General features: G+C 44.7%; 2 protein-coding genes across 5 annotated transcripts in view; both read right to left on the bottom strand.

Moving 5' to 3' along the window:
- The window catches only part of FYCO1 (FYVE and coiled-coil domain autophagy adaptor 1), a 54,187-nt gene extending 44,636 nt beyond the window's left edge, over positions 1–9,551 (bottom strand). For 2 of the 3 annotated variants that reach the window (XM_077304506.1, XM_077304508.1), the window contains exons 1-2: positions 9,442–9,551; positions 299–472 (exon numbers count right to left, since the gene is read on the bottom strand). In XM_077304506.1, the coding sequence (XP_077160621.1) occupies positions 299–353 (55 nt within the window). In that variant the 5' untranslated portion in view covers positions 354–472; positions 9,442–9,551. Of the gene's footprint in view, positions 1–298; positions 473–3,053; positions 3,120–9,441 lie in introns of those variants that run through there. The other variant, XM_077304507.1, reaches the window with a different exon arrangement.
- An 8,448-nt stretch (positions 9,552–17,999) lies between these two features.
- Positions 18,000–20,167, bottom strand: XCR1 (X-C motif chemokine receptor 1). Of its 2 annotated transcripts, XM_077303224.1 has the most exons (2): positions 19,227–20,167; positions 18,000–19,130 (listed from the first exon to the last, which is right to left on the bottom strand). In XM_077303224.1, the coding sequence occupies exons 1-2, from the start codon at positions 20,041–20,043 to the stop codon at positions 19,000–19,002; spliced, it is 948 nt and encodes a 315-aa protein (XP_077159339.1). In that variant the 5' UTR covers positions 20,044–20,167; the 3' UTR covers positions 18,000–18,999. The 2 variants fall into 2 exon arrangements, with proteins under 2 accessions (XP_077159339.1, XP_077159338.1); XM_077303223.1 differs by having other exon boundaries at positions 18,000–20,167.
- Positions 20,168–21,174: the final 1,007 nt, after the last annotated feature.

Here is a 21,174-nt window from a genome sequence, read left to right as displayed (position 1 = left end):
TCAGTTTGTTCTGTAAATGGAGGCTTACCCTTCAACATGTACATTTCCTCTAGTGTTCTTCATTTGTTCTCACTGGGCATTTGTGCTAGCCTGGGGAAAACTCCTAATCTGTGCAGTGAACCACATTTTAGCAATCCAGCCGCCGGGTCCTGACTACTGGCAATTGAAACAATTTAAAGCGGCTTCCTGTTTGGTGAGAATAACAAGTAAATAAGCCTCAGTTGGTTTATTTCTGTCCCCCTGTTAAAGCAAGAACGCGGCAATGTCACGGAGAACAAGTACATCGACCATGTTTTACCCTGCAAATCTCGGATAATCCTCTGCAGCTGACTTTCTCCACCACTGGCTGCCATAGTTGGGCACAAAAGCGTCGCAGGGCTTCGATGTTCAGTTTTTCAACCAGCTATGTCAAGAAGGCAAATCCCGTGTCGCTGGTGAGCATTTGGTTAGTGTCTCTGCAGCATCTGTGAGTCTAAAGAAAAGGAAATATTCCATTTATAAAATCTGTTGCAAGCGGGTGGCGCTGTGGTGCTCCGGGTTTTTAAATTCCATATATCAAGTGCTTCATTCTTAATAACCCAGTTTCATTGTTGCTTTTATCAACACAGGCTCTCCCATGTGTGCCATTCAGACAGTAAATTTAAAACAAATCCCCACTCAGGTCCATTCAATGGGGTAAATGTTCTTAGGCTTGCACTGATAGGGTAGCTTAGGATAACAAGAAGCAGACACATTGTTTCCCGCACCCTGGGATGTGATCAGAACGTCATGTTTTGGCGACAGAACTGCCTACCCTTTTCTCTTCAAAATATGATATAGAACTGAAAAGGATGTTTACCAGTCAGCAGAGTTGTCAACAGCAAAATGCATTGATGGGTTTGTCTTTCCAATATGGTACCAGGTAGTCCACCAGGCATATTATGATATCCCCAACACACAGCTAAACAGCTAAATGACTTTGAAGGGTTAATTCTTCACAGAGCCAAATAGCCTAGAGTGACATGCTGTTTCAAGAGATCTGTTTGGCTAGCATCACCTGAGCAGAGAAAAACTTCAGAATTGGATGCTGAGGAGAATTCAGTCTAAGTTCATCCCTAGCTGAGAAGAGTTGAGTTCTGACAGTTTCAGAATTCAGTCCAGACTAAGAGCAATTTGACAGATGGAGAACTGGGGGGAAGTTGGCAAAAAAGTTTGGGAAGGAGGTGAAGACTCCAATTTGGACCACAAAAAGATCTTCTAGTGAGAGGAGAATTTCCCTATCCAGCTAAACAGGGAGTTAGCTTTAAAGAGCGCAGAGATCCCTGGTCTGGTGTGATTAAAAACTGCCTCTGGAGATCTTAAGAGTCAGTTAAAAACTCAAGGCGAGTACTGGTGTTTCAAGAGAAGGTGTTTGGGTACTGGAAAGAGCGTGCTTGCCTTCTGGAAACCAAAAGAGGCAGAGAACACTCAAAGAAAGTATACTGGAGTGCTTGGGAAACCACTGAAACAGAAACCTCTCCACATAAAGTTTTAAGTGACTGTGAATAACTTAAGAAACCCTCAGCCTGAAACATAAGAACTAAAGCCCATGCATGGGCTGGTTTGACTTCAGAGTTATCTATACTGAGTTACCTCAATTTTTCACCTGACCTTTTCCCCTCTATGTTAAATAAAATATTTTGTTATATTTGGATTTCAAAATGCCTCAAGTGCCATTTGTTTAAATTAAAGCAGACTCCTGATCCTTCCCTTAGGTTTCTGGACTGAGTCAATAGCCAAAATAATGTACTGTGACAGGGTGGGACAACCAGAGTTCTTCAGAAAAGAAAAAAATGCATTACTAGTATGGCTCAGTCAGACAAGACAAGAAAAATGGAAAGAAATCTTGTCTCTGAAGGAGGGAAGTGGACAGGGAGAGAGGCGTCACACTGTACTCATTAGATCAAAGCCTTCTCTTTACCTCATGCCAGTGATTCATCATCGTGATTAGTACAATCATCAATGTGATGAGTATAAAAACACTTCAAAAGACAAACCTGTCACTGCAATCTCTTGGAGACCAGACCTGTATGTGTAACTATCCTGCCTGGAATACATCTTTGTCATTTGCACATTAACTCTCCTTATTCTGAGCTTCCTGCACTTTAAATCAGTGTTGGTCTGAAGTAGCAGAATAACATCAGAGTCCAGTAGCACCTTTAACACCAACACAATTTATTCAAGGCGTGAGCTTCCGAGTGCAAGCACTTAGTCTGAGGAAGAGTGCTTGCACTCAAAAGCTCACGCCCTGAATAAATCTTTGTTGGTCTTAAAGGTGCTACTGGACTCTGATTTTATTTAAATCAGACAGCTAGGCCCCAGAATAGCAGCTAAGTGTTTTTGAGGATTACTGACTTTAATTTTTCAGTTAGTTATATCAAGCACATTAACAAATGAGTATATTCAATTCAGATTTCAATGTGCTTATAATGCCCAACTGCAAACCTCTGTTTATATCACTCTTCCTATTTCCTGACATTGGATAATAAAATAGCAGATCAAATGAATTAAGGCAATGAATCTGTGAACATACTGCCTAGGATATGATGATCACGGCCCATGACAAGGGACTAGTTGCTGACATTAACAGAGAAACCTCTTAATTAAAGAGATCACTTAGTCTTGCCTGACCCACTGGTCATTCTTTGCCACCTCTCCAAAGAAGAAGGAAAAAATGGACCACTGACAAGAACTGAAGTTCAGTGTTTGAAATGACCAAGCAGTTAGGCTGCAGTCCTAAATATGCTCACAAGGGAATGCATCTCACTGAACTCTGGGATTTATGACTCAGAATAGAAGGCTAGGATTGCACCTTTAGACACTTGCGCACAGCAGCTGTTAACAGCGGCCCATGCATGCTGGATCACTGTGAAGCGATGCTCTTTTAAGGTGAAGCAATGCACTGTAGGGCATTTGCTTCCGACTCTTTCATGATCCGTCTATCCTCCCAAGCAGACCAACAGCAGAAAGGTTAGGATTCAAATAGGGTTAAACAACCAAACCCAGTGACAATGCAGCCTCAAAACGATTCTTACTTTGTTGCTGTCGGCCAAATCATTTTCTTCCTTCACTTCCCACTTGCTTCATTTCAAGTCCCACCTCAACAACCACACCAAAGTTAAAGTTCACAGAGAAACTATTCATAGTGAGTTCGCTCTTACCGTCCAAATGAAGAACATGATCTTACCCTCTGCTATGTCACAGGGACGGGAATGGATCGCACGTAAGCCTGACTGCGCTGGCATCAAGCAACTGGCGCATGCATTGCAGTCATGCCAGAGCAAGACATTTACACCACACAGCTATGCCACCCCAGCTGTGAGGCAAAGCCAAAACTGGGCACAATGCCACAATGTGGAGGAGGGGAAGAAGAGCCAGGCATCAGGGGTGCTTGGAAAAGCAAATAGGGAAGTTCAATTCATTTATTTTTATTTATTTTAAACATTTTTGAGATGCCTTTCCTCCCAGTTGAGGTGGTGAACAACTTAAGGGTACTCAAGTCCTACCCTTATCCCCGACCCAGAAACTACATCTAGTCTAGAATGCAGCATCGAAGATCCTTATAAGAACACTGTGGAGATCCCACTTCCGGCCAGTGCTCAAACAGCTGTACCAGTTGCAAGTTGAATCCTGGAGGAGGCTGAAGATCCTGGTACTTTCCTTCTAGGCCATGCGTGGGCAATGCCAAGTGTACCTGAGGGATCGCCTCTCTGGATAGACCCCACTAAGAGATCCACGGTCTGCCACCTCCAACCGGCTGGTGATCCCTGGCCCCAAGGAAGCATGCTTGACCTATACCTGGGCCAGAGCCTTCTCCATCCTGGCTCCCACTTGGTGGAATGAGTTCCCAGGAGAAATCGGGGCCTGTTGGAGCTACCATAGTTCTGCAGGGCCTGCAAAATGGAGTTCTTACACCATGCAGTGGGTTGAGGTCCAAACAGGTCCAAACAGGAGCAGCACCTCCCCTCACACAGATGTGCCAATGGAGGAAACAAAAGGGCAACCCCGGACTGATCAACCCATGGGATCCAGTTAACTGTTAATGATGCTGTTGACATTTTAATTAAGAAAAAAATAATTATCACCAAACGTTACTGTTACTACTGCTGTTATCCTGCTGCTATTGCCGAGCCATATTTTTTGCCATCTTAAGTTTTCCGTAAACCGCCCTGAGCTGCGAAGGGAGGGCGGTATAGAAATATCATGAATGAATACCATTAAAATGCATACCATAAAAACAATTAAAAGCAAGAGTTAAACAAAACACAGGCACAGTTAAGAAGTATACAGCAAAAGGAGATTCAGTGAGGGAATGCCAGACAAAACAACTCAGTCTTCACACATTGGGAGAAGGAGGGAGAGAGATGGATCTCCCCAGGGAGAGAATTCTAAACTTTTGGTGCCATTACTAAGAAAGCCCTTTCTCAGGTTGCTGGTATATTTAGCCTCGGATGGCAAAGGCACCCAAAGAAGGGCCCCTAAGATGACTGCAGTGGTTGGGAAGGTTCACATAAGACCCAGGCAGAAGTCTTTCATATCACTGGCCACCTGTTCCTATTTTTAAACTAGAGATGCTGGGGACTGGACCTGGGAGGGACCTTCTGTGTGCAAGGCAGATGCTCTACCACTGAGTTACAGGCTCTTCCCTGTAGATGAATGAACACACATGAACACACGAAGCTGCCTTACACTGAATCAGACCAAAATCAGTTTGTCTATACATCTCAGGTTGAGGGCTTTCATATCACCTACTAACTTATCCTTACTGGAGATGCTGGGGATTGAACCTGGGACCTTCTGCATGCCAAGCTGATGCCCTACCACTGAACCATAGTTCCTTCCTCATAATGGGGAGCTGGAAGAAATGGCACCATCTGCCAGAAGCAAGGTTTCAACTTCTCTCTGTGCTGTAGCACCCCAAATAGACAATATCATAGAATGAAGGAACATGGAACTGAAGGGCCACTTTCCTTTCCACACAAAAAAGCGAGGAAATAGGTTCCCAACCATGGAAGAGTGCCACTCCTGCCTGATCATTGGCACTTCTTCTGCTTCCCTTGTAAAGTTGTTAGGGAGTTTACCAGTGGCCAAACTAGAGAGTGGTAGAGGTGCTATAAAGCAGTGGATTATTTTTCGTTGGTGGTGAGTAGGAGGGAGCTATGGAAGAACATCTGCTTGACACGCAGAAGGTCCCATGTTCACAGTTTTAACAGATGATGGGAAAGACCTCTGTCTGAGATGCAGGAGAGCCACTGCCAGGCTAATAGACAGTGCCAACTAGGATTGGGCGCTTCGGCGTCCGAAGCGGCCGTTCGAGCCCGAAGCAGCCAGTCCCACGGCGCGGGAGGGAGGGAGGGGAGGCGCTGGCACACTGGCCAGCACACGCATGCAGGAGCACCTCCCCTCCCCCACGGTGCTGGCTGCTTCAGGCCCGAATGGTTGCTTCAGACGCCAAAGTGCCCGACCCTAATGCCAACTTTGATGGACCAATGGTCTGATTCAGCAGAAGACAGATTCATCTGTTGACATGTAAGCTTACTGCTCTTCAAAAGCAGGACATGTTGTAGGAGCTGCTACTGACTGAGGAAAGGATACTGGCTGGCCGACAACAATGCATTCAATGGAACAGCACCCTTCCTCTTAGTGGGGCTGGAAGATCAGGCTTTAAACAAACAAACCTGTTAACAAGCAATATCAATCAGTGTACACTGCTCATAACTGGACAATGAGTTAAAATAGTTGTTGGCAACATCATTTTTTTGTTCTTTAAAGAAATCCTGACTGGTTTATGAATTAACATGTGTTCCCACCGACTGTGTGAAACCAATTTGGAGAACTCGCTCTTGAAAAAGCTAGGTTCAGGTTCAGTGGCACCTTTGAAACCCACAAGATTTGGCAGCTATAGGCTTTTCATCAGTCAAACTCCCTTGACGAAGGGAGTTTTGACTTTTGAAAGCCTACCTCAAAAACTCTTGATGGTCTCAGAGGAGCTACTGGGCTCAAGTCTAGCTCTTCGAATGAGACGAACCACAGCTACCCCCCTGAAAGTAGATCCTGAAAGAGTCAGAGTGATTCATTCAATCAGGGGTTCCCAAGTGGTACCCATGGCCCCTGCTGACACCTTGTCTGACAGCCACCAAGTGGTTTTTGAATTGACCAGCACTTTGTAAAATTGGAAAATGTTATACAATTAATAAATAACAGCAACAATCTGATGACTGACAGACCTAAAGTTATATATGACCCACAGCTTTGCTCACAAACAAAATTAAATTGGTATTATTTCAGGGATGCAAGTCACACAAAGTCCCTAAACAATCAAAGAATAAACTTGCCCCCAGAGCATTTCTGGTTACAACATGATATTCCAACTGCAAGATATATAGATATCATCTGTAACGGAACAGAATTGTAAGGTATCAAGTAATCTTTTATGCGGTATAGTCTAGGAAAGACAGTAAGTGTTCAATCGGATCATTTCCCCCAAAAAACAGCTGTGTGAAAGGTCACAACCATTTCCCCTCACCTTTTCTACCTTAGAAATTGCTCCAAAAAAAGAGGATCTTAACTTTTTCCACAGATCAAAAGTTGACTGCAGATCAAAGGTTTACCGCAGATTTCAGTCATACTGTAAACTCTCCTCTTTTTTTTGTTTTGTGGAGGAAGGAAAAACACAACAACCACAACCTATATAACTTCCTTTGCACCGTTTTAATAACTTCTGTCCAAAACTGATTCATAAGTTGATGCTGTCATTTTGCAGAGCATCTTCCCATGGCATACACAAGCCACTGGAGGGGCTTCTCAGACATGCTAGTATATAGAAAAAAGAACTGAGAAGGCATTAGCACCAAGATTGTCCAGTTCATTTGGTGGACAGTGTAGCAATTTCCTCAAATGTCTGCTAAGATCGCCTGACATGTCCCGTACAAGCGGAGTACCGAACTATGATGATAATTCTCTGCTCCACTTGCATTTGGAAAAAGTAGGATTAAATTCAAAGGACTTCTACAGACCTCTAAGCTCTATGCAGACTAAGCCCTTAGCAAGCACTTATTTGGTATGAGCCCCGCCCCAGATGTTAAGAGTGTCCAACTAGTATCTGTGAGGCCCACATTTAAATTCCTACTCTGCCACAGAAGTTGGCTGGCTGGCTGGCTTTCTGGGTGTTTTATCAATCTATCAGTCATCATCATCATCATCCCATATGTCTAGAATTCTTGATTTTTCCTTTGTAACAGCAAAGGAAAGTTGAGAATCTGAAAATGAGGAGTAGTAACAGAAGCCCAAAAGAGCCTCTTGTGGCGCAGAGTGGTAAGGCAGCCGTCTGAAAGCTTTGCCCATAAGGCTGGGAGTTCAATCCCAGCAGCCGGCTCAAGGTTGACTCAGCCTTCCATCCTTCCGAGGTCGGTAAAATGAGTACCCAGCTTGCTGGGGGGTAAATGGTCATGACTGGGGAAGGCACTGGCAAACCACCCCGTATTGATTCTTGCCATGAAAACGCTAGAGGGCGTCACCCCAAGGGTCAGACATGACTCGGTGCTTGCACAGGGGATACCTTTACCTTTACCTTTTAACAGAAGCCCAAATTAAATAGTCGGAAGACCTGGGCCTCAAGCGTTGCTCAGACTGAGGAGAATCAACCCACTTGCTCAATCTTATCCGATCTCCGGCCAAATCCCACCCCATCTGTCATTTAGAAGAGGGACCTTCACAGGGATGTGTGGTAAAAAGCAACCCAAAGCAAGCCTTCAGGCGCATCTTAGACTAACACAATTTATTCCAGGATAAGCTTTTGTACTCCATTAGTGTCTTACTGAGTGCAGTAAGCTCTGACTCACAAAACTCATAGAAATCCAGTGTCCTTAGTCTTTAAGCTGCCAATGGGCCCCATATAATTGCACTGCTATGGACAAACATGGTTATGAAAGGCAATAAAAAGCGACATTATACCAGATGGAAACTTTATAAAATCCACAAAAATGACTGCCTTTGCCTCTGCGTGTCAGACATGAATCATAAGAACAAAATTGGTAGGACTTGATAGAGACACATTGCTTTCCCCCATAACTTCACTGGGGGTAGAACATCACCCCACACTCTTGCCTGCTGGAAACTAGGCCTGAGGGATTAGGAAAATGATGACTGTTGACATGTCAGCATTAAAACGTCTGAGGCGGCGGAAAGACCGGTTGAGGTTGGCTGGCCATTGATCCGAGTCCCCTCCAACAAAATGATCGAGAAAGCAACTTTGGGGCTCCCTCAAATGAAGGCTTTTCGAGGTATCTGCATCTCGGCACTGTTCGGCACTTTGGGAGCCTCTGACAGGCCTTTCTCCTGGCGGGCCTGCAGCGAGAGGGGCAGCTCAAGCCAAAGTTGCCTGGTTGCAGTAACAGGATATGCAAGGCGGCACGACAGAGCCAAGGAGGAGGCAGCCGGCCAGTGATGGGAGAGACATTTTCCAAAGGACTCGGCAGCAATTCTACATGGGGAAGTGTCCTTGACCACAATAGGGCTTACTTTTGAGTAAACATGTCTGGGCTCCGGCAGTAAGCCAAACTGGGAAGGAAAAAAAAAACCCTTTCTTGCAAACTGCAGCAGACAGGAAGTATCATATTACTGAATATATATTTTGAAGTTAAGATTTTATATTTATTGCTTTTGGTTTTAAAAAATCCAAATTGAACGCTTGTTTACATTTTGCGACCCACTCTGAGCCTTTGGGGAAGGGCGGGATAGAAGGCTAACGACAAAATAAAAACAAACAAGCAGACAAAATTAAAACAAACAAGCACGCCAACTTCCTTGCAACTGAAAACACTCACTTTCAACAACAAAAAGAAGATGCGGGTTAGGGTGCGGGGCAGGAACACCTGTCCTATCCCTCTTGACTCTCTCTTCCCCCCCCCCCCCCCCCAGACCCCAAAACTTCGCTTTCCCCCTTTTCCTTTTTGGCCAGCCGCCCCAAAGGCAGCGAGCGGCTCTCTCCGGGCTGCTTGCCCTTTCCCTACGGAGCGCATCGGGTCGCTTCCCAGGGAGGGTGAGGGTCCAAAGCAAACCCCCCAAACCAGGACTCCCTGGCGAAAACGGCCAGGCGCCCAGCTGCCGAAGCCGCCTCCTCTGCCGGGCCACCTCCCCAAGCGGGCGACGCTCAGCAGGAAGGGCGACCCACAAATGCCTCCCGATGCCAACCTCTCCAGGCTGGCTGCGAATCGCTCTCAGAAACCCGCCGGGGGAAGAGAAGCAACAAGTGCGCAAAGTTACTTTCCCTTTGCTCGGGACTCTTTCTCTGCTGGGGACGGATCTGCCCTCGGCAGCCGCTTTCCAGGGAGGGGACCCCCGCCTGGTTTTGGAAAGGACGCCGGGGAGGAGGGGAAGACCACCAACAGCCCCCCATCCCCCGGGAAAAATTAAGTCCCTTACCTCCAACGTCAGGCAGCCATTAGCCAGGGGAAGGCTCGAGGTACTTTTCCTACAACTCCCAGGGTTCCTAGCGGCCTGCGTCCGCCGTGAGTCATCCCGACCATTGTTTGCCTTAACCCTGCAGTCAGCAGAGACATAGAATCCTAGAATGGGAGAGTTGGAAGGGACCTCCAGGGTCATCTAGTCAAACCCTCTGCACAAGGCAAGGACTCACAACTACCTGCCCTTCCAAGGTCATGTAGTCCAACATTTTACTTCTGAAAATAATGAAGAATTTGTTAGAAGTAAAAAAATTCCATACACATACTCTGTGCATAGCAATGGACTGAGCAAGGGATACAAAAGGAAGGAGCAAACATGTAGTCCCCCGTCTCTCAAGTCTGTGCATGCCCTGGCTGTTCTTTTTCTTGAACTTATAAGTTACAGTGTTTAAAAAGCTTCCAATTACCATGGAGTCTTTGTCTAGTCTTTGGTCTATTTAGGCAGATTTTCTGAGCACTCAAGCCTTTAAGCGTGACTTTGGATTCTGTGCCTGCCTTTTTTCCTCCAGTGCAGTTACAACCAAAAATCAGAGTTTTCTTAATTGGGATGGGAATGCCTCTTGTGATGTGAGGGGGGGGGGGGTGTTCAAAGTTTATTTTAACTTATATGCGATTGCCCTATTGCAGCTACACAGTAGCATCCTCCTGGCTCAGTTCCTTGAATGAAAGGGAAGGAAGGCCAACAAAAGTCTTGAAACTGACAAAACCGTTTGAAACTGACTACATCAGTTGCCCAACCTTACTGCCAAACTGTAGGGGATTCTCTGCTGTGTTATCAGCCACTGTGAAACATGGAGATAAGTTGCCTCCCTATCCTTTGCCACACAAACACCTTTTTGAAATAATTTCCCCATAGTTTAAGTTTTTAAGTAAACAGAGCAAGACTAGCATTAAAACATTAATTAAAATCCACCCAAGGCACAACGGTGCAAAGTAATGCCAGATCTACATGCACCCATAGGCATGAGGGCAGAGAAAGAGAAGGGAAAAGAGGGTAGATCTCTTGCCAAGAAGCTGTGAATATACACATCCTCTAGACCAGGGCTAGGCAACCTGTGGTCCTCCAGATGTTCATGGACTACAATTCCCAGCAAATGCTGGCAGGGGCTCCTGGGACTTGTAGTCCATGAACATCTGGAGGGCCACAGGTTGACTAGCCCTGCTCTAGACCATAGGTGGTCAAACTGCAGCCCTCCAGATGTCCATGGACTACAATTCCCACGAGCCCCTGCCAGCGTTCTGGAGGGCCACCGTTTGACTACCCTGGAGACAGATGGGGGAGTGGAATGAATAGGGGAGCTGCGGGGACTCTGAGATGGGAGGGAGTGCTTGTTCTCTGTGTGTTTGTGTACACTCACATTAGCCATGGCAGCTGCACTTGTTGCTGGGCTTAACTGGTGGCACACGACTCACCATTGGTCTCCCCTCCCTGCACTTTCAGAGCTTGTAAAGTAGCTGCCAGAGAAGCACGTGTAGCAAAGAAATTGCAGGCACCACAGCTCCTCACACCTCTTAAAAAGTTTTCCCCTGTCATTTAATTTTTTTTAATTCAGATATTTGAGACTGGTGGAAGTCTCATTTTGATAGACTCATAATGGTGGCACTGGATGAGGCATAGATTATTTATTTTATCTTATCTTTTTATTTTATTTTATATTTATATACCACCACTCTCAAATGTCTCGTGGTGGTTTACAGAATTCATAAAACAATAAAATCCCATAAAACCCCTTAAAACATAATTAAAACACAATATCACGGTGGCAGATAATAAATATATAACCCACTTCCCTCCTCCCATCCAGCAAATAACCCACTCCTCTCCTCCTGTCCACTCTCTATCTGGGAGCAAGGGACTTAGTTGGTTTCAGCTAGAGATCCATAGCTGACAATGTCGGGACCTCAACCTGGCCTCAACCATATGCCTGGCGGAAGAGCTCCGTCTTGCAGGCCCTGCGGAAAGTTGACAAATCCTGCAGGGCCCGTAGCTCTTCCGGGAGCTCGTTCCATCAGGTTGGGGCCACAGCTGAAAAAGCCCTGGTCGAGGCCAGGCGTACGTCCTGTGGGTCCAGGAACACCAGTAAATTCATACCCACAGAGCGAAGAGCCCTGCGGAGGGCATAGGCAGATAAGCGGTCCTGCAGATAAGCCGGACCCAGATTAGACCCATGGATGCTACTAAGCCTAGTTTGATTCTTGGAATTACCAGTTGACCAGGAAAAAATGAGCAGGTCTATTTCCGTGTTTTTAACAGCAAGGTTTACTGCAGAAATTGAAAGGTGGTACTTTCCATGCATGGTTTAAAGCATTATCATAGGTCAAACAGCTGTAAAAGCATAGGAATAGCGGCTGGTAAACAAAGCTGTCCATCTTCCTGGTAAGACATCAAATAAACTTGCCCTTTCTTTGTTAATAATTAACAAAAAGTGCTGTTTGCTGTCTTGCTTTATTTTATATATTTATTTATTATTACATTTGTATACTGCCTCCTGCCCCCCTAAGGCTCAGGGCGGTTTACATAGAACATAACTGAACAATACATCAAACTCACTGATTTTAATGAATGAAAGGTAACAGTAATAATAACAATGAACAATCGAACAGGCCCATGATTGGTCAGATCCATCGCATGGGTTCAAGGGAAGGAGGTTTGGGGCCCTGCAGAGCTCTTTGAGAGACGTAGGCAGAGAGGTGGCCTTTCAGATACACTGGGCCCAGACTGCGTATGGCCTTGGAGGTAATTACTAAGACCTTAAGCTTGATCCAGAATCCGACTGGTAGCCAGCACAGTTGTTGGAGGATGGGCACTGTGAAGACCCTGGCTGCTGCATTCTGGACCAGTTGCAGTTTCCAGATCAAAGTTAAGGGTAGGCCTGTGTAGAGCTAGTTGAAGAAGTATAGCCTGGAGGTGACCATCATGTGGATCACTGGGACTAGGTATTCTGGGGCCAAGTAGGGTGCTAGTAGTTTGGCTTGGTGTAGGTTAAACTTGTGCACCAGGGGCCCCATCCGGACCGATTCGGCTTCAGTGCCCATTAAAGTCAATGGCGCCATTGACTTTAATGGGAAGTCTTGCATTCCCGCATTTCCCGGTGCCTGGGGGGTGGGGGTTACAGTTACAGCCTCCAAACTTTCAGGGTAGCTCCAGGAGGCTCTTCCCTAACCCCACCCCCCTCTGGCTTTCACAATGATTGGACTACGGAGTCCAGGTGCAGGGGTTCTGAAAGAGGGTGCCCCCATCTGCTCCATTCTATGGATTACAATTCAGTCTTAAAGCTCAGAGTCAAATTAGAAATGGTATGCGATGGTGTTAAACTTCCCCATTTATCCCGCATATATTTTTTCCTTTTAAACAACAGCAGTGTTGAGAAGCAGTACATTTAAATAGAGAAACAGTGCGTACAATGGAGGAACTTAGGCCTCTCCTCTCTTGCTATTTTTACCCTTCAACAATCTGTTATTTCAGCACCAGGGGAAGAGACTGGAAGGCAGAGCAGCAGCTGGAGCCTACTTTGAGTGGGAAAACAGCTGAATCAAGAATGGTAAAACCTTTGCTGCTTCACAGAACAATTTTTAGTTAAAATGCAGAAACCTTGGAGAGAAAGTTACTAACCCCTACCTGTAATATCTGACCCGGAATATCAGCAGTCTTTCAGATCTGATGCCTAATCACACATGTGTCTTCCTCAGATTATCCAGGTCCTGTTGAATAGAGATGCACTGTGAGTTCTAGGTTTGGGACCATGGCACACAGTGAAAGAGGCTTGATTTGATATGCCCCCCCCCGGAACTATTGATCCTATTGGGTAGGGCCAGTCCAAGAGTTTTCACCGTCCTTGGCCCAATGTTGGGCTGGAGGTGGAGATTCCAGGAAGGATAGAGATTGCGGAAAGGAAGGAGCTTGGCAAGGATGTGATGCCATAGTCTATATTCTGCAAGGATGTGACTCCATCCTTATATTCTGAAGATCAGTTATCATTATGGGAGCATGCCAGGCCCCAGGAGATGGCAGCCTTGATGGGGAATCTTGAATGTAGATCAATACAATCACTTTCCTTAGCCTGGCAAGTATAGGCTCCTGGGGCAGTTTTAGGTGAGAAAAATTGCTTTCTCTCCCTACATGTCATAAGGTCCTGTTCCAAGCTGGGGGCTAGAATACCTGGGAACTGGGCTGTAAGTATGGGACTTGAAGTTCGCATCTGATTGACAAGATCTGGAATAGACCAGAAGGACCTGCGGATGATGTAACATGATCAGGCCTCATTAGTGCTCCCCAAGGAAACAGTACAATGTTGGTCCACAATTTGGACTTGATGACCCAGAGTTTCTTTTTATCCAGCTCTAAGGAACAAGCCAAAGCTTCTGGGTCCATTAAGTAGAAGTGCTAATAGGATAAGTTATATTTGCTTTCATTTCCACCTTTTGCTTTGTTGTGTTTTCATTGTGTATAATAAAAGCAAGAACTCCCCTCGAACACTTCCTGCAATCTGTTTTCACTTTGTCTGGGCAGGCTCACTTGTTTGTAAATGACTTCTCGTTTTCTGTTGTGCAGTAACATTACTAACACCGTTCCAAGTAAAGCACAGGCACGTAGACAACCACAGTGGCTCGTGAATCTATTATTCTCAGTAAAGCTATTTATTCTTTAAGCATCTGGTGCTCTGCTCCTTCACATATTTAAACTCATTCAGCACTTCACAGTAGGCCCCATCAGCCTCAGGCTTCTTAGCATCTGAGCCACCTTGTTGAAGTGGCCACCCAGCAACCCTACCATCTTCTAAAGCTAACCATGGCTCTGGCTCCTTACAAAATGCCCCGCCAACTCAAAGAAGCCATTGGGGTGTTCCTCAAGAGGGGGGTGCTCTACATCAGGGGTAGTCAACCTGTGGTCCTCCAGATGTCCATGGACTACAATTCCCATGAGCCCCTGCCAGTGTTTCTCATTTGTCTGAAAAGCAAAGATGGATCCTTGTAACAGACTTGGGTGGGCTGTGGAGAGAGGATATGCCTCAATGGTGAAGCCATTTATGTGCAAAAAGATCCCAAGTTCAATACCCACCATCTCCAATTGAAAGGATCAAGTAGAAGATGATGACATACCCCTGTCTGGGGAGACACTGCTAGGCAAAATAGACAATGCTGACTTTGATAGACCCTAGTCTGACCATAAGCAGCTTTTGTGTTCATCCTTCCCAATGCCCAAATCACGGGACAGGGATGTCTGGACTGGAGACCTCCAAGAAAGGACCAGATCCAGTAGGGGATAAACAAGGATGAAACCTAGTGGGGCTAAGCTGATCAAAGAAAAGCTTCAGGCAACTTTGTGTGTGTTCTTTAAATACAAATGTCCTGGGATTAGGACATTTGTACTTAAAGAACATACACAAAGTTGCCTGAAGCGGAGCTGACAGGGGCATCCCTCCCACCCCCACCATGGTGGGAGAGCAGCATGCTGCCCCCCACCATCGTGCAGCGGGGGCCCCATACCCCTGATCCCACCTGCTGCCACAGCTGTGGACTGTCCCCGGTGCTTCTGGCCCCATGTTATATGCGTGGGGCCGTTGCGTTGGGGCAGTCAGTGTGTGCTGGGGGAGCCCCTCCCCCATGCATACGTGGGGAATCGCGGGGCTTTTTGCCCCTTCACAACGGAACGGCAGCAGCCCGGCGTAGCTGCCGTGCATAATAGGTCCAATTGGTCATTACACCTTCTAGTCCACTTGACGGACAATATAAAACATGATGCAGTTTCTAGTTTAGTGGAGGGAATAACCTGGAGATTAATGGAGAAAGGTAGATTTCATTGGCTATATTAGCTTGCTCCGGCCTCGACGGAAGGCCTGGTGGAAGAGCGCTGCTGCACAAGCCCTGTGGAACTTGAATCGTTCCATTGGGGCCCGAGTTTCAATTGGCAGCTCAGCAGAAAATGGAACAGCTACTTGCTAACATGCATCTGACAAAGATTTGCTTTAGTCCATGAAAGTATCCGTGGGAATAAAAATCTTGATAGTCTTGATAGAGCTAGAACACCCTTGTTTACTGTTACTATGATCTACGTCTGACCCACGGCTAAAAAAGTGCTATTGTGGGTTTGCTATGAAAGGATTTGTCACTGTGGGTATTAATGTTCATATCTCTGTTCAAGAATCTAAGAGGCGATGGCCTCTTTAAGCCTCCAGGGAGGGCGGAATATAAATATAATAAATAAATAAAAATAAATAAACAAGGATTTAAGCTGAGACAGGCATTTTCCAGAAACTCTTAATGTTGCAATGTTATTTCCTTTATTACTCATTTCCCCCCTTCATATCCACACAGCTATCTTAGCCATCCTTTGCTGTTCCAGCTTTTCAACGTTTCTCCCCTGCTCTTTCTGAAACCTGTTTTCCCACAAGCAAATGGCAGACATAGACAAGTATGAGATGGCTAAAGCTGAAGGATCTTTCTCTCTCTCTCTCTTTCTGATGCAGAACTGTTATGTCTGAGTGCCTCACAGCCTTTGCTGGACTTGTATATTTGTAAACAAAATGTCACAAGTCTCTAGTATTCCCTCTTCCAAAGACAGCTAACCCTCAGCAGTGCTGAGCCTGGGATTTCTCACCATTTGGACCCTCATTCCAAATACATTCGATAATGTGCTTTCAATGCATTTTAGAGGCAGAGTTTCCTATTTTGTACAGGAAAATCCAACTGTAAAAGCTCATTGAAAGTGCATGGTCACTATCCATGATTGTCATCCTTCTGTCTCCTTCATCTTGGCACACTTGTGGCTGATGGTTATAGGTGTAATAATAATAATAATAATAATAATAATAATAATAATAATAATAATAATAATAATAATAATTCTTACATGCCGCTTTTCTCTACCCGAAGGAGTCTCAAAGTAGCTTACATTCACCTTCCCTTTCCTCTCCCCACAACAGACAGACACCCTGTGAGGGAGGTGAGGCTGAGAGAGCCCTGATATTCTTGCTCGGTCAGTACAGCTTTATCAGTGCCGTGGCGAGCCCAAGGTCACCCAGCAGGCTGCATGTGGGGGAGCGCGGAATCAAACCCAGCTTGCCAGATTAGAAGTCTGCACTCCTAGCCACTACACCAAACTGGCTAATAAAAAGGCTTCCCATATGGTTTGCTTGCCTACAAGCACATTCCCAAGCGTAGTGTGATAAACTGTAAAAGGAACCCTTTTATTGTTGGACTTGATGTATTGCTATGTTATTCTTATTACAACCTAGCCACATCCATATAAATATACCAGTACCTACGATATCAACATTGGGGATCTGGTCCATGACACTCCTGTGCTCACACGAGCTACACCACACCAGCAACTGATGACCATGATCATCAGCTGGTTTGGATACTGTCTGCTGGACTCGTTCAGAAGTTAGTTAGGTAACAGTCAATGGATCTACAGGAAAATGCATTTAAGAGGTGAAGGCGTAAATGCACATAAACAAGGCCAAAGAGTGGAGACAGGGGCCCTGTGCCTATTGTTACAAGCAGGTTTTCAGAGGTGAATGGTAAATTGAAGGTTCCAGGTTCAATCTCTGTCACCTCCAGTGGAATGGATCTTGTAGAAGGCCATTTTTGCATTCTTTATTTGTTTAACTGAATTGATACCCTTCCTTTCTCCCCAGGGGGCCACAAAGCAGCTTTTATCATTCTCCTCATCTCCATTTTATCTTCACAACAAGCCTGTGAGGTAGTGTGTGACTGGCCTTGATATAAGAACCAAGTCTTCTTCTTCTAACCCTTGTGCTAGAACTAACCTCATCTGGAGATACTGAGAGCCATTGCAGGACAGTATAGACAATACTAATCTTCATAGACCAATACAAGGAAGCTACATGTGCTCTCTTATTACTTCTTCATTATAGATATGTATATATATATTCCTCTAGGTATAGTCTTACAAAGCATTCAAAATATTGTTTGACTGATCTACTGGTAATGTTTCTGTGGATGTGAAGAGCTATAAAACAATACATTTAGTTTGCTTTTTTCAGAGTAATAGTTTGCCTTTTTCAGATTAATACTGAAAAATAATACTGAATGTATCTAAGACCATAATAAAATCTCTGGTTTTGTTCTTTAATGAATAAGAAGAAGAGTTGGTTCTTATATGGTGCTTTTCTCTCCCAGAAGGAGCCTCAAAGCAGCTTATAATAGCCTTCCCTTTACTCTGCCCACAACAGAAACCCTGTGAGGGTAGAGGAGGCTGAGAGAGCCCTGATATTACTGCTTGGTCAGAGCAGCTTTCTCAGTGCTGTGGTGAGCACCCAGGGTCACCCAGCTGGTTGTATTTGGAGGAGTGCAGAATCAAACCTGGCTTGCCAGATTAGACGTCAGCACTCTACACCAAGCTGGCTCTTCAAAATCCAAAATGACACAACTGCCATGGTGTTTTTATTGTCTGACAATATATTAAGGGCAGTTTTGCCTGCAACCACTGCCCAGACACAAAAGGCTGCTCACACGTTTGCAAAGATTACAGCAATTATTTGAGTTTCAGCAACTTTATTAGGAACAGAACAATCAATGCAAGCTCCATCTACAGATGCTTGTTAATTATTCCAGCTGATGGTATATATATATTTAAACTTTTATGTTATGTTTTATGTTACAAAAAATTGAAATTTTAAAATTACCAGTTTATTATAATCTAAGCATTTATAAGACAAAAGAAAAGCTTTAAAAAGGAAACAATGTCTCAGGATTTGTGAAGAACTATATACATGCAACACCATTGTGGAATCATAGAACCAGAACTTTCTGAAAAATTAGTATTGTGGTTTTCAGGTTCAATCCACTTTCATTATGGCCCACAGGCCTTTCAGAAGCAGATAATTAATACAATGTGTGTTTCAATTATTCTACTGCAAGTGCCCCTAGTTGATCTCTCATTTTTCTAAGACTTGAAGGAACTTCAGCCTGCGTTCACAGCTGCTAATGTCTACACAGCAGAGAAACACTATTATGCTTGTCATATTTTTCCATACAAAATATGGATACAATTAAAGTTAGCTATCAAAAAATTGACTACATCAGTCATTTGATCCATAACAGTGCAATCTTAAACAGGATTACACCTTTCTAAATACATTGAAGTCAGTGGGTTTAGAAAGGGTATGTCTCTGTTTAGGATTCCATTGTTAATAACTAAAATATTTCAGGGAATAGGGCTATGTGATCAGTTTAAAACAAACAAGCTCCGTGTCCATATTAAATTATTTTGTTTTAAACCAGGATACCCCTGACTTTTTTCACACAAAGTTTGGCAAGCATCTGAAATTTTTAGAAGTAAAAAATGGGAAGGGGGCTAATCTTCTAGCTTGATAATGTTTTTTTCACAAATCAAATGGATGAGCTCTGAGCAAAACGGAGGATCCACGTCTGTCTTCCAGCTCAAAGTAAAGTCATTTCATGCTCTTTGCAGTGAAAGATTGAAAAATAAAGAGTTTTTGCAGGCTGCTGGTGCAATTCAGGCGACTTACTCCGTTCAGTAGCATTACCGTCAGTACATGGATCCATCCTCATATGGACCCGTGTGAAAAGAATGAGCCCTTGGGCCAGAATGTTCGATCCTGCTGTGGCATGAATGGTAACTCTTGCACAAGCGTTTCAGGTGCCTTCTGAATTTCACCCCTACAAAGACATAGAGAACGGGGTTGAGACAACAGTGGCAGAAGGCAATTTTGCGGCTGATGTCGTAAGCAAAGAAAACTTGTTTCATGGACTCACAGCTTAGTTGGATGATCAGCCTGGATGACAAGAAAAACAGGAAACCAAGCACATTGTACGGTGCCCAGCTCAGGAAAAAGACAACCACGACGGCAAATATGAGTCTCACAGTCCTGTACCTCGTCTGAGACCTGGATCCTAGCAGGATCTTCAGCATCCGGATGTAACAAGTGGCAATCGTAGAAAACGAGCACAGAAAGAAAGCTATTTGCTGACACAGTTCTACTAACTTCCACCTGGGATTTATGAAGAGGCACTGCTGCTGGCCGCTGTTAGTTTCGACTTGAGTGAAAATGATTTCAGGGACCACGACCAACACACTGATGAGCCAAATGACCAAGCTCACCAGAACACCGCCCTTTTTCGTTTGCGATCTCAACGTTGACAGGGGATCTACCACGGACAGGTATCGGAAGATGGTCATTACGGTGAGAAAGATAATGCCGCAGTAGTAGCTGACAGAGAAGATGGCGCTGACAGCCTTGCAGAGGAAATTGCTAAGAATCCATCCATAGTAATAGTAGACAATCCAGAAGGGCAGCGTGCAAGAGAAAGCCAAGTCGGCGATGCAAAGATTCACGATGAGGAGATTCGTCAAAGACGCGAGGTTTTCGTACTTCACTAGGATCCACAAGACAAGGCTGTTTCCCAGCAGGCTGAGAAGAAAGATCAGAGAGTACAAGACAGTGCTGAACAGAGTGCTGAACCTGTAGACGTCAGCCATTTGGCACCAGTTCGATTCTGGAAAGTCATCCTCATAATAAGAGTAAAATGGGAGGGTCGTGGTGTCAGGGTACTGATAATCGGTCACGTTCATTCTTAAGAGCCTTGCACGCCTCTGCCCCAGGTAGGCGATGGCAGCCTCTCTGTTCAAACTGCAGATCTTGCGTCTATGACTAAGACATAGATGGCAAAAGAGGTAGCAGAAGCAAGTACCATTTCAGTGGTTCCTTTGAGACGAACAAAAGAGGTAATGAAATTTCACGTCAATATGCAGTTGCAGGAAATGTTCACATTGGGGGATTAGTACGTCATTCATCCAAGTTTTCCCTTTTTCTGTTTCCATAAGACCAAAGTGTGTTTTTGTCACCACGGGATTTATTCACTTATTGCATCAAATAAAAGATTAAAGCCTGTGTTATCCATGGCCTTCACTTTGAGCAGGCATCTATAGCGACTTCGTTTGGGGGTGGTTTCGCATGCAATATTTTAATCCAGCAGTCTCCAACCAGAATTTCGGGTAATCCTGGGTAATCCTGGGACATACCTGAAGTGTATCACCTGTGTTGGAGGAAAGTGTGGCTATTAACTGAGCAGACTGTTAAGATCCACCCTATTAACAGCAAAAATTAATACTAATCTGTCCTTCAACAACAATCACCATCTGTCCTTCAAAAACTGTGCTGTCTGGTAGCTTCCAGCTGTTTCACTGTTGCTGAGTACTGCATTGTGAACGGATCAAGATGGGTCACTGTGCTGGTCTGTCTGGAGCCGAAGAGAAGAGCAAGAGTCTGGTAGCACTTTCAAGGCTAACAAAATTTAGGTCATGGCAGGAACTTTCATGAGTTCACTTCAGATATCTGAAAAATCTGAAGGAGTGAACCTTGATTCACCAAAGCCAATACCCTGCCACAAATTTAGTTAGTCTTTAAGGTGAAACCAGACTCTTGCTGTTTTTTACTGCACTGTGAACAGTTGATTTATTGCCTTTTGATTAAACTTTGATTAATAATGGGATCCTAATTAATCACCCAACAGATTGAACAATTTTTTACAAAAGGCTCTTACAAAAAGGGTAAGTTATAGACACTGTCGAAGAAGAGGGATCACAAGAAAACAAAGAATATGCTTCTCGTTTCTGGCCCTTTGTTTTTGCTCTGATGTAAATTTATTCTAATACAGCACAATCTTAAGGGAGTTCAAATTTTTCAAGTCTACTGACTTCAGT

The sequence above is a fragment of the Paroedura picta genome, chromosome 11, assembly GCF_049243985.1.
Source record: "Paroedura picta isolate Pp20150507F chromosome 11, Ppicta_v3.0, whole genome shotgun sequence".
In the NCBI taxonomy this organism is placed as follows: Eukaryota; Metazoa; Chordata; class Lepidosauria; order Squamata; family Gekkonidae; genus Paroedura; species Paroedura picta.
The sequence above is the reverse complement of the archived record's forward strand: the minus strand, read 5'-3'. Positions and strand labels throughout refer to the sequence as shown.

Coding starts and splice junctions, on each gene's coding strand:
- XCR1 (XM_077303223.1), bottom strand. CDS start 20,043: ATGAACGTGACCGATTATCAGTACCCTGACACCACGACCCTCCCATTT.